Below are 12,964 nucleotides of genomic sequence, written 5' to 3'. Positions count from 1 at the left end.
AGTGATGCATCCCCATTTCATCACACTCCCACCTGCATGCTTAACTGTCAAAACTAACAAAACTAAGCATTCACTGTTGTAGCCCTGACCAGGTTCATGTCAAACATGCTGGACCCAATCTTAGCTAAACAAATTTATCTTGATCTCATCTGAACAAGGAATGTGCTCCCAACATTCATCAGGCTTCTTTTCATGTTCTTTAGCAAAGATTAATCTCGGAGTTTTGGCCTGCGGGCCGCATGTTTAAACACCCCTGCTCTGAATTACAATTGCAACTGTGCCTCAACTGATTTTTAGTTGGCCACTACTCTGTTCTTTTCCATCCTTGAGAAGCCTGAGGGCCTCACAGTTAGTTATTCCTCTGACGATGGTTTTCCACGTGAAGCCATGATGCAGACATTCAGACAGACACAGCCCATAGATCCAACTATGAAACGTCTCATGTTCATAGCTCATTTTATAACTCTGGTCATGCAATTGGGCTGATTGACAACACAGCTGAACACAATGTTAATGATCACAAGTTTAGTAATTTATGTGTCAGTGGTCCCAGATGCATTTACTTCAATATAGTCTTTCTTAAGTATTTGTTTTTCAGTGTTCATAGGAGAAAGTGATTGACTCTCCAGTTTTAAAATAATGCAGCTGCTGAGAGGTAATATTGCTCAGGGTGTCTTCTGTTCTGTTGTACACTATAAAAGTAGCAAATATCAATGTGAGTTGTAAAATGTGGAATTTTACATCATTCCACATCATTAAACTGTATTAAAAGGAAGCAAACAGACTTTTTCTAAATGGCCTCCTTTAGACTGCTACACACTCCATTAGAAGCGAGGGCTTATTTTACTCCTCAGCCATATTTTATACATGAATTGGTAATGTAAAAGTGACTGAATCTATCATTTCTTTGAAAAGGTACAGTAATGTCCTTCAAAATGTAGAAAATTGAAATACTCAATGTACATGTACTTGAAAAATGCACTTCCGGCCGCGAGCTCTCAGTAATTTTGCTAGCAACCCCTGGCTTTTGAGCTAAAAATTGTCTGAACTGCGAGAAGATCGATTTAAAACGGTCGTAGTAGTTATTAAAAAAATCCAAAAAGCTTTATTGAACTTTTGACTAATGTGTGAAAGTACTTAGAAGTGAAATAAAACAAAGAATACTTACGAAAGTAAAGCTTGGTTTTAGTTGTAATGTTATCGCGCCCTCTGCTGTATGGATAAGCAACGTACACCGACTGCGCTGCTACTGAACGATAATAAATAAAAATAAAATAATTGTAATACACGGAGAATTTCAAGTAACATTTTATTTAATATTGTGTTAAAATTTTACAAAAAAATTGAATTTTAAATGTATTTTTGCCAACAGATGTTACGTAACGAACTGTAAAAATAGCATGGCGTTTCACTGGGAGTTGTAGTTTTTTATTGGTTAGCTTTCAACTGCTTTTACGGAGTACGGCACTCAGACTCCCATGATGCCCCGCCGTTCGCCTAAGCCACTAGCTTGTACACGCCTACGCTAAGTAAACCCGTCGACTGTAATCCTCACTGTACACAGCTGAATCCTCTGCGGGCATTTTCCGCCTCACTTTTAAGTTTGTTCCAGACACAGAAATAGAAAGAAATGGACAACTCCGGGAAAGAGAAGGAGGCGATTCAGCTGATGGCAGACGCCGACAAAAAAGTCAAGTCCTCCGGCTCTTTCTTGGGAGGGATGTTCGGAGGGTAAGACAGCACTGCACCAAAGAACAACAGCTAGCAGCCGTCAAGTGTCCGCAGCAAAGTTGGCACGCAGCCTGTTTCTACACAGACTTACACTCAGGCAGCTAGGTTAGTTTTCGACATGTTAAAATGCTTAATAAGTTTAGTTAGACAGGAAGCCAGAGAGATATTCCACGTGACAAACGGTATTATAATTTCCGCAAGTCAGTTAGCTAAGTTAGCTGTTACCCTGATTGTAAACAAGCCAGCAGATCACGACTCTTTCCAGGACCTGGCGATGGCCTGGAAGCTACGCAGCAGCAAACTTTAAAGGTTAAAATACCTACTTTGTTGGAGCCTTTTCTGTTGTTTCATTCAGCTGACATTTACGGTATAAGTTACTATACTGTATGCTGCTGTGTTGCCTGAACAGTTCACTCCTTTGTGGTTAATGTCAACTCAAGGATCTTTCAAAATCAACACCCCAGTTTCTGTTGAAAACACCCTCATCAGTGAAAACCCGAACACGTGTGCTAATCCTGTCATAATCCCCAAAGCAGTAACTGTTAATTAAACACTTGAAGCAACACAGATAAACATTAGCAGCTGCCTTTATTTGTGGTTAACGCCTTCCTTAATCCTCCAAATATTTAAAGGTTTCTTATGGGATAAGGTGAACCTGAATGATGGTATGGAGTGCAAAAAACACAAACATTACAGGGATGACAGTGAGCATTCTTCTGGGAAGCACCTGTTTTGCAAACTTTGGTTTATCAGACTGGCATCAACAAAATGAACACATTACCTAATGACAAGTGCCTTTGTCTATTATTTGTTATGCCTGCATTCATACATTCCAAAAATCGAACTGACTGCCACATGGTTGTCATTTCAAAGGTTGCAGACAATGGTAAATTCGTACTGACATTTAATACCTACACTGGATATGTATTACAGATAAGCAAATATAATTCAATTGTTCTGAGTCAAAACAAACATGTTAGATATCCACAATGTCATTCTTTCTTGGACAAAGGACATCACTTCACAGTTCATTTATCTGTGGTTTCTCAGTGCGATATTCACCATTTTATTTGCAGTTACCTCCAGCTGTATTTTTGACCTGATGTAATTCCAGTATCAGATATCTAAACCTTTTTTTGTCTCTTGTCATAATTCAGCATCAAGAAGTCTCCATTGCCCTTTAAAATATCTTTAGTTAAGTTTGAAGTATTCAGTGTGACATATATTTTCTAAACTTGAATTCTGCTTTGACTAAATGCAATTGTGTGCTGAAAGACACTGCAGCATTGTAACAGTATCCACATCTGACCAACCATTTTACTGCCATATCAGAGGAGACTGAAGCCAAACTTCTTGCAAATTTCAACCACAAGTTATGAATTAGTACAGCTCTCCTTCACCACAAGCTACTTGCTGATTTGCTGTTCCTAATTCATTGTATTTTTATGAATTTCTTAAAAAACATCCACCACAGCTGCTGCCATTACTTCTGCTAACACTGTTTCAATGTGAAGCCATGCATGAGCTTGCTTTAGACTAGTCCAGGGGTGTCAAGATCCGTTCCTGGAGGCCATATCCTGCATGTTTTAGATGTTTCCCTCTTCCAACACAGCTGATTCAAATGATCAGGCTCGTTATCAGGCTTCTGCTGAGCTTGATGATAAGCTGATCATTTGAATCAGGTGTGTTGGAAGAGGGAAACATCTAAAACATGCAGGATAGTGGACCTCCAGGAACTGAGTTTGACACCCCTGGACTAGTCATTATGAAGCTGGAGATGTCTGCACGTTTGATTTGAACAAATCCAAACTGAATTACAGCTACCCCTGTCATTTTATCCAGCCAAAATGATATTATAGATAACGTGAACACTACTTCTGACTAGTCACAGTGTGATTATGACCAGTCAAAACGATGTTGTTGATATTTGTTATTCTGAATAGTCAACATTTTCTCCAGCCTTTACAATTTTAAGTTGCCCCAAGGCATGCCATTAATATGGTGTTATTTAACTCCTATCTTAGTTTTGTATATTTCGCACAGGCCTGAACAAATATTCAAGACATTGTCAACATAACAATAGGGCCAAGTGCAATATTTTGACACAGACCAAATGTGTCACATCATGCTGTTATATATTAAGCATTGTGATGCTACAGAGATGACTCAGCATACAAATAATATGTATGACTGAGAAAGAAAGAAAAATTTGCTTGAATAGGTGCAAAATACAGAAAGCCAGCAGTCATTGTCTTGTGTGACTCAGTGTTTTTCCTAAAGCTGTGCCCGACATGACCCCCAGATGTTACTACGCTGCAGTTCTCATCCCTTGGCAGGCTTTATGCTGGTAATTCTGTGGCCAAGCATGCAGTGATGTAATCCTTTGCCATGACTGAATGGCCACAGTATTATTACGACTACAGGGAACTCCCAGGGATCCACTTCTGGTCATGATGGGATGGAGGTCTATAGAGCCTTTGTGGAGGGATTTAGATAAACCAATCTGATTCCAGCTTGGTTTGCTGCACAGTAACATGTCGGACAGACTCATGAACTATCATGAAAATTGCTTCTTTACTCAAAACTGTTTCTTTTTTTTCTCCTGTGTTTTTCTAGAGGACATCACAAAGTAGAGGAGGCCTGTGAGATGTACTGCAGAGCGGCCAACATGTTCAAGATGGCCAAGAACTGGAGCGGTGCGATGGGCTTTTTATTACTTCAGATATCCAACCTAACAGTTTGAACACACTTGAGAGGCTGTAAGATTGTGTGCTGTGTTTTTTTTTGGTTCTATAAGTGCAAAGCGCAGCACTTGTGAAGGTGTCACAAGTTTAAAAAAAAGGCGGAATTATGTGCATAAATATGAGTATTGACTTTCTTTTCCTGCCCTTTTCACCTTTCCCTTGTCTTTAGCTGCTGGAAATGCATTCTGCAAGGCTGCACGTCTACACATGCAGCTGCAGAACAAACACGACTGTGCTACCAGTTTCATCGATGCAGGAAATGCGTACAAGAAGTCCGACCCCAACGGTAAGACCTTGTGGCTGCTAATTAAGTTCAAACTTCACCTCGGATGGCCTTAATGCACACACAGTCTCACCCTTTTACCACCATGATAACTCTAATGCAGCATTTAAACTGTTCAAGAGAAAGAAGAGTTGACTGGGCAGCACTAATATCTTTTATCATTAAAGCCCCTGCCTTCATTAATGTTTTCATGAATACAGTTGGGCAGTTAAAGCCTGAGCCTTCTGCAATGAGGCATCTGCTTTTTTAACCTGTCTTCTTTTGCTTTAATGTTTATACTTCATCAGCTGATCCTTTGTATTGTGTAAGACCTGTCCTTGAGCTGCATGGTATTTGCCGGTGGTTGATTTATTGGTCTCTTTGTGCTCACTGTGGCCTCATTTAATGTCTCCTAAGCACACATGTGGCTTTTGTTTTGAGGGAGGGCTGGCTGAGGATTTCACTGTTTGTATGCAACGTTTGACAGGATGCAACATATAAGAAGCTAAAGCTGGGGTAGGTGGAAATCTGGGAAAAGTAAAGAAATAAACTGCAGAGTTGAATATGGTAAACTGGTATATGCATGTGCTTATTCACATGTGCAATGCAAGTTTGATTGTAAACATCAACATGAACATAAATTGAATCAGCCACAGCTGTGAACTTTTGGCTATAGTTAGTAGAAGGCTAAACTATTAGCAGCATTCAACACTGCCACTCTCTGCCAGCTCTAATGGAAAATCTACCGTTACAATCTAATCAGCCACTATTTTATTCATATGTTTTTTGTTACTATTTTTAAACAAATTGTTTTTTACACTTATTTATTGTATTTATTTACTCTTATTGTTATTACCATTGTTATTGTTAGCTTTGTTTTTATGCTTTTAGGCTCTATTTTCTTTCATTTCACTCACTAACTTTTTTCTATCCACTGGTGTTGGTTGTATTGATTTTTTGGGGTAAATCTTTTACCATTTTCGCCTCTCTGGGCTTTTTTTTTTGTTCTTGTTCTGTTTGGCCTGACTGTCCTTCTGTTGTTCAGTGGTCTTTCTAAATAGCCTCATTTTTAATAAACTCTGTTTCTAAGGTACTATATGAATATAGTTATGATTGTGAGCTGGCTTCTGCTGCAGGGCCATTTTAAAGTGGGATAAACCTTTGTGCATCTTCCGGCCGCAGAAATTCTCTGTAAAACCTCTTTTGGGGGAGAAGATGGTGCTTATTGTAGGGCAGGTGCTCCTAAGGGGCCCTGAAAAACTTCTGGACCTAGCTTGATGCACATTTAAGACAAAATGCGCCATTTTACTGGCCCTTTCGATGTTCTTGTCTTCTCTAATATCACCGTCAAGAATGTAAAGTTCGCCACAGACTAACATAACAATTGCCCTATTTCCTGCATTCTCATAAAACTGGAATTATGTTCAATAATAACTGCGGTTTGTCTTGATGCAGTCTGGGTTGTGGCTGCATCTGGTGGATCCTACAATGAAACAGAAAGTCTGAAAGAGTAGATTAGGAGGCCAATCCTGTAAATGTTGTGCAGCCTGCCTCAAGTTCCTGCAGTGGAAATCAGCCTTTTCACACATTTTGATATTACAGGAAAACAAAATCAGCAACATATCTGTCCAGGAGAAAAATGGTTGGCTCTGACTGTAGTAGGCACTGCACTTCTATGAGTACGCTTCACCAACATTGACACGTTTTACTGCATTTTCTGTCAGACTCTGATTATGACAATATGTGCAATAAGATGCTTTGTAGTACAGGTAGTTGTTGCCCGTGCTGGAGCAGAAACTTTTCTACCAATAAATCAGGTTTTCCACCATCCAAAGCTTGAAAACAGAGAAAACAGAAGGTGCAGAAGCCTTCTTTCCTCCCCAACGCCTTGATTTACAAACTGCTGAAGGCTTATTGTGAAATTTTTGCTCCGTGATGCCAAAATAAATTCAGCCTACCTCAGCTTGAATCATATCGTTCACCTGGTTTCACCCTGCTGATGTAGCATCCTGGGCAGGACAGGGTGCCGTGCAAGAGTCTGTTAGATGTGAACTAAGCTAACATGATGTCTAACTGTTCCCTCCTCTTCCCTTAATGCTGCCAAAAGAGGCAATCAAGTGTTTAAATGCGTCCATCGATATATACACAGACATGGTAAGATGCACACAGAAAGTGTTCATGTGTGTTCTGATCCACCGCAGTAAATCTGGATGTGTCGTTTTTATTTTTGTGCTTTCTTTTGACTAAATAGGACTGCATATCACTTCATGTGGGTTGCTAAAAATCATCTTCATACATATTAATGTACTGTTGCAGACTGTCTCTGGGCTCATATCAACATATTCATAGCTCACTGTTTTGTTTATTCATTGCTGATACTTTGATCAAATTACCTTCTTGCTGTTTCCTTTAGAGGGGATTAATTTTAAATGCTAAAACCTTGTAGATGTGAAGCCACAGGCTACTGTTTGACCTCGCCTCTCTGCACTGAGACTGGAACACAACACTTTCATTGAGTGGAGAGGCGTCTGTGCAAAGATCCACTTAGTAATGATTTCTGCTCTCTTGCCCCTCCAGGGAAGATTCACCATTGCAGCCAAACACCACATCAGTATCGCAGAGATCTACGAGTCTGATCTGGTGGATATTGAAAAGGTGATACCAGCAGAGGTCACACAGTCCGATAATACTACACACTGGTATTAATGCTGCAGCTTTAGGGCTTATTTGTTGACAGTATTTTGTCTTTTTTTTAAGGCTATTGCACATTATGAACAAGCAGCAGACTATTACAAAGGAGAAGAATCAAACAGGTACAGGTTCTCACTTTAATGTTCCTCTAAAATCAGATACTCTGCTGTTTACATGTGAAAAAAATCAAAGAAGAAAGTAATTACGGTAACAATTTAAAGTAGTATTTAAAACCTTAAATAGTTCATCAATGGTTTGAGAAAAGCCTTTGCAGTGTATTACATTTTTAGGTGTAGTACACTGAGTTTTATTTTCATAAGCTTGATAGAATGAGAACATTAAGAAGAGACACTACAAGTGAATAGACAACAAAACTATTATTTTTGTGTTACAAGTTTTCTGAAATTTTATGTTTAAATATGCAATTGCTGATGCAAAAGCTTACTTAAAAATTGTTCTAATTGTGTTCTTTTTATTGAGATAATCACGATAAATATTTCTTTTTTTTTGCCAATGTATCAAATTTTATAGGGAAAATAACAAATTGTATCTGTGTCCGAGAAATCACTTCCAACTAAGTTACCCATTACAAAAACACCTCTCAAGGAAGTGTGTTAATTCCAGATCACATGACCTGCTCCACATGATGTCATTTCCTCCTGAAGAAAAGACTGGAAGACTCCAAGGCTTTCTGAGTTATTTGATATAAAGTAGTGGATTTATGGCATGTCAACAGGTTTTCTACAATAGCTTCATAAATAACTTTCAATTTTACTCAATTGTATCTATAATATTTAGAGGAATCTTTCTGTAAAAATGCCATGTGGTGTTTGTTTATAGGCGGCCATGTTGATTTTAGGCCTGAAAACAGCAAAAGTGTCAACTATGTTACCTGTCTACTATGTTACAAAAAGTCCCACGATGAAATATTGACCCACAAAATCAAAAAACAGCTTCATTTCCAACAAATGAAAGTGTTGCTGTGTTGTTTTTACGAACTCCCCGCACATATGCAGGTTTCATAGTTTGTTTTTCTGAACTTTTCCTTAGTTCTGCCAACAAGTGTCTGCTGAAGGTTGGAGCTTACTGCGCTCAGCTGGAGCAGTATCAGAAGGCTATTGAGATCTATGAGCAGGTGAGTGTTTTTCATGCTTTCAGTCTCTCCTCCAGCACCGAGTTCTCTGATACATTTTGCATGATTTTAACGCATCCAGGTTGGAGCCAACACGATGGACAACCCGCTGCTGAAGTACAGCGCCAAAGAGTATTTCTTCAAAGCCGCCCTATGTCATTTCATCGTTGACGAGCTCAACGCTAAGGTGAGCTTTTGCCTTCATGGCTCACTCTCAGGATTTTGGATGAGGAGTTGTGGTGGAATTTCTAACTCATGGCGTCTCCACAGATCGCTGTTGAAAAATACGAGGAGATGTTCCCGGCTTTTTCAGACTCCAGAGAATGCAAGTTGTTGAAGGTAGAACAGAGGAGTTTGATGACTTACTTTTTTCTCCCCTGTAATCTATAAAGTTTCTGTGAGTAACTTTCATATTTTTCGTGTTGTTTTAACAGAAACTTCTGGAGGCTCATGAGGAACAGAACAGCGAGGCTTTCACAGAGGCAGTAAGTCTTGTATACGCTGTGAAAGTTGTCAAGTTTTAAAATCAGGCTTTTGGTGAGCGCTGGAGTCGACTCATCATGGCTGCAGCTTGTAGTTCTGCTGGATCCCTTGTGTGTTCAAAAAAAGTTGAAGGCTGGATCTCAGGTAACCATTCAGTCTCCCAGGACTGTGTGTTTATGTGGATCCAGTACAGACTCATGTAGTCACCGTACAGCAGAGCCCCTTGAAGTTTTTCAAAGTTAACTCAAAGTCAGAGAGAGGAGAGACATCATCTGTGTTACATACAGGACGAGTCTCATAGCAGGAGTTTTTTTAAGAGCCCATATCCTGCTTTTTGGGCTTTTCCTTTTCTTTAGTGTGTTGTAGGTTTTGTGTGCATGTAAAAGTTCCCACCAAAAGGAGTTCTTCTGCTCTAGCAGTGCTCATTGCGTGCCTAAAACACCTTGTGAAGTCCAGTTTTTTCTTTTACTTTTCTACATTCCATGTATTTGTTTATTTATTTGATAGGGATTTGCTGGAGTATAGCAACAATGCTAATTTACATCCACAGTCCCTAGGCAGGTAAAAAAAACATAACAGTTAAACATAGGACAAGAGGTCACAATAAAAGGACAGTAGGTCACAATAAAGGCACTTTACAAAACGGGAGGAAGCCAGAGTACCCGGAGAAAACCCACACATGCACAGGGAGAACGTGCAAACTCCATGCAGAAAGATCCCAGGAAAGCCAGGACATAAACCAGGGATCTTCTTGCTGCAAGGCGAAAGTACTAACCACTACTCCACTGTGCAGCCCGTAAATGAAGTCTTTATTTACAAGTCTCAGTTAACAGAAGGTTAAAACAAACAATATGGGTTCTTTACAAATACATAACATGAATGCAGTGCAGGTGGAAGAAGCTGAACTTAATTGTATATTTACTCCGCCAAAGAACGTGGTGGAGTTATGTGACGATCAGCGCACGTGAATCCGTCTGTGCACAACATTACTCAAAAACGGACTAACAGATTTGGATGAAATTTTCAGGGAAGGTCAGAAATGACACAAGGACCTAGTGATTAGATTTTGGCAGTGATGCGGCTTATAGTCTGGATCCACGGATTTGTTAAAGATTTCCCATTACGAGATAGCGGCACGGTGTCACTAACCATGACAACAAGTGAACACTACATCAGCTGCCTGCTGATGATCACATGATTTGGATCCTACTACAAACCCACCAGTGCAGGTTTAACGGGACTTATCCATCGGAAATGATACAAGGAACAACTGATTAAATTGTGGGGGTGTTTCCAAGTGTTGCGAGTTCCCGCCGCCCGCTACATATTTAGGTCATGCGATTCGGTATTCATACATAACATACACATACATAACACACGCCTGTGCTCAGTCATTTTGTTTGTGGGTACCTCTATATTAAATGACTACATTCTATGTTACTGCGAGTTATGATCATCAGTAACTAATATAACAAATGCTGCATTTCTGGCAATGCCATAAACAGCCTTGGCGGAGTACTGCGCTTTCTGAGTGCTTTTCTTGTGTGTAATTTTATCAGATAATCTCCTCGGACAAATTAACTCAAGTGAACTTTCTAAATGCCCTCATCGTGTTTTCGCTGCAGGTGAAGGAGTTCGACTCGATCTCCCGTCTGGACCAGTGGCACACAACCCTCCTGCTGCGCATCAAGAAGACCATCCAGGGCGACGAAGGCGACCTGAAATGAAAGAAGCGTCGGCGTGGAGCTGCAGCACAGAGGGACAAATCCATCACGCATGCTTTTCACACACAAACACACCAAACAGTAGACACTTCCACACTCGCCTCGCTGCGTTCAGCATCGACAGAGGAGTGACGACTCTGAATATCCCACTGCACACTGCTATACTGTCAGATCTTTGCTTTCCTTACTGAATCTAGTCAGAATGTAAATCCTCTCGCCCTCACCTCTGTCTAGAGGATTGCTGCATACCTTTATCTGCTGAAATCCTGCCTGGGGGGATTTCACAGCTTTATTTTTTGTTTTGATGTTAGCGTTGACAAAGAAGAACTGCATGTTTTGTACAATTATTGTTTCCTAGCAGCTTTTTTTAAATCTAGGTTATTATATATTTAAACAGATTCTTTTAATGATTCAGTTTCATGGTGTGTATGGATTTTAAATTATTCTCTTAATTTGTATTTGCTGGAATAGAAGTTCTTAAAGCGGAATTATTTAGGGTTTCCATGTTATCACCACAGGAGGTGACTCTTCTTGAAAAAAGGGCAATGATATGCACTAAGTGTAGACTGTTAAACATTTGTACTTAAACCGTATCGTTTTATTATATTTCATTTATATTTCCTTAGGATTCGTTGGTGTTTGAATGTTTGAAGCTACGATTTATAGTTTGCCTGTAAAGACTGTACTTCTGAATGAAGAGCACTGACTCCTTCTTCCCAGGGCAGTAATCTGGGGCTCATCATTAGTCACTCATCTCGTGTCGTGTTGTGATCTTCTCCTCGAAGGTTTTCTACCGCGGTGAACCTTCCTAACGGCCAGTTGCTAAGCATGTCATTGTGTATAGTTCAGTGTTGTGTACATTCACTAGTGTTGGCCAGACCAAAGTTTTTACAGGAGGGTCGGTGTGCCCAGCTTCTTCCAGGTGGAATGCCAGCAGGCTGTGGATATGATCTGTATGCTTGTGCAAATTGACATTAATAAAGGTATTATATCCCATCGTGCATTACCTTTGACCTCGTCTGTCAAACAGTGTTGTATTAAAGCTTCTGTCTGGGGCCAGCTGCACCTTCATATGAGTTAGAAGTTCATTACTCAAAATCAGGTTTTTTCAGAGGAGGTTCAGTGAATGGAAGTTTCTTATCCACATACGGCGTCTAAGTTTCCTTTTTAATGCTCTTCAGCATTGACTCATGCTCAATTTAATGTCACTTTTGAGAGGAATAAAGTCTTGGATGTCAAACTATAAACAAATTTCTCTAACATTCAAGTTCACCAGAAGGCATGTTGGAGACTCTGAAGTCAATTGGGAAAAGGTTCTTTGGTAGGATGAGGTCAAAATTGAGCTTTCTGGCCATCAGACTAGCTGCTATTTTTGGCAGACATCAAACAGTGCACATCATTAGAGGCACATTGTCCCCATGTGAAGCATGGTGGTGGCAGCATCATGATGTGGGGATGCTTCTTGACATTTTGTGGCCAGACTTTAAAAGGACTGTGAAATCATGTTTCCTGCCTGAGCAGTTATGCAAAGATGAATAGTGGATGTTTTTGGGTTAAAGAGGTAGTTTAGAGATGCAGTAGTTTTTGGGAAGTTCACTGTTTTTCCCTCTGTCCTAGAGTCAGACACTAATAAATGCCTCAGGACGGACCTTTTTTCATGTGTTTTGTGTTGTCTAAAGTTATAGGGTTAGGGTTATTATATCATACTAGTGTCTCTTGGCTCAGTTGCTGAGTGTTCGTGGGATCAAATCACATACATATGATCTGATAGGCTTCCAGGAATTGAACAAAACTACATGAGTAGCATCAGTGCACCTTGACAAACTGGAACCCTGGCTTGCTATACTTGTCACACATCAAATTCTACTGCTGCTCGAGGCCTCAGAAGTTAAATGTCGCCCAAAGACAGTATGGATACACTCATATATACGCACTTACAGGAACTTTCTGGCTCCTCAATACCCTTGTTTGAAGATGTTATAAGTATTAAAAATGTGGCCTTTTCTGAAGCCATTCAATTATTTGGATCTGCTGGAAACTATTTTATCTGTATCCTCATTAAATTGCATGGCTATGGGAGTTACATTTAGTTTTTTGGAGGATGTAAATACAAAAATTGGCAGGTCTGAAAACAAGAAATTCTCAGACTTGGATCCCAAATAACAAATAAATAAACTCAGAAAAGAGGGACAAAAGT

At 39.8% G+C, this 12,964-nt stretch overlaps 1 protein-coding gene across 2 annotated transcripts; it reads left to right on the top strand.

The window, feature by feature from the left end:
* The first annotated feature begins 1,507 nt into the window (after window positions 1-1,507).
* On the top strand, window positions 1,508-11,763 carry napbb (N-ethylmaleimide-sensitive factor attachment protein, beta b). Of its 2 annotated transcripts, XM_022194679.2 has the most exons (11): window positions 1,508-1,731; window positions 4,348-4,427; window positions 4,645-4,761; window positions 6,845-6,891; window positions 7,315-7,392; window positions 7,495-7,550; window positions 8,479-8,563; window positions 8,643-8,747; window positions 8,831-8,899; window positions 8,995-9,045; window positions 10,669-11,763. In XM_022194679.2, exons 1-11 carry the CDS (start codon window positions 1,631-1,633, stop codon window positions 10,768-10,770), a joined length of 891 nt encoding a protein of 296 aa, XP_022050371.1. In that variant the 5' UTR covers window positions 1,508-1,630; the 3' UTR covers window positions 10,771-11,763. The 2 variants fall into 2 exon arrangements, with proteins under 2 accessions (XP_022050371.1, XP_051816644.1); XM_051960684.1 differs by lacking the exons at window positions 1,508-1,731; window positions 4,348-4,427; window positions 6,845-6,891 and having other exon boundaries at window positions 4,654-4,761.
* Window positions 11,764-12,964: the final 1,201 nt, after the last annotated feature.

The sequence above is a fragment of the Acanthochromis polyacanthus genome, chromosome 16 (genome assembly GCF_021347895.1).
Source record: "Acanthochromis polyacanthus isolate Apoly-LR-REF ecotype Palm Island chromosome 16, KAUST_Apoly_ChrSc, whole genome shotgun sequence".
Taxonomy (NCBI): Eukaryota; Metazoa; Chordata; class Actinopteri; family Pomacentridae; genus Acanthochromis; species Acanthochromis polyacanthus.
Note: the sequence above shows the minus strand (reverse complement) of the source record. Positions and strands in the feature narration are given on the sequence as shown.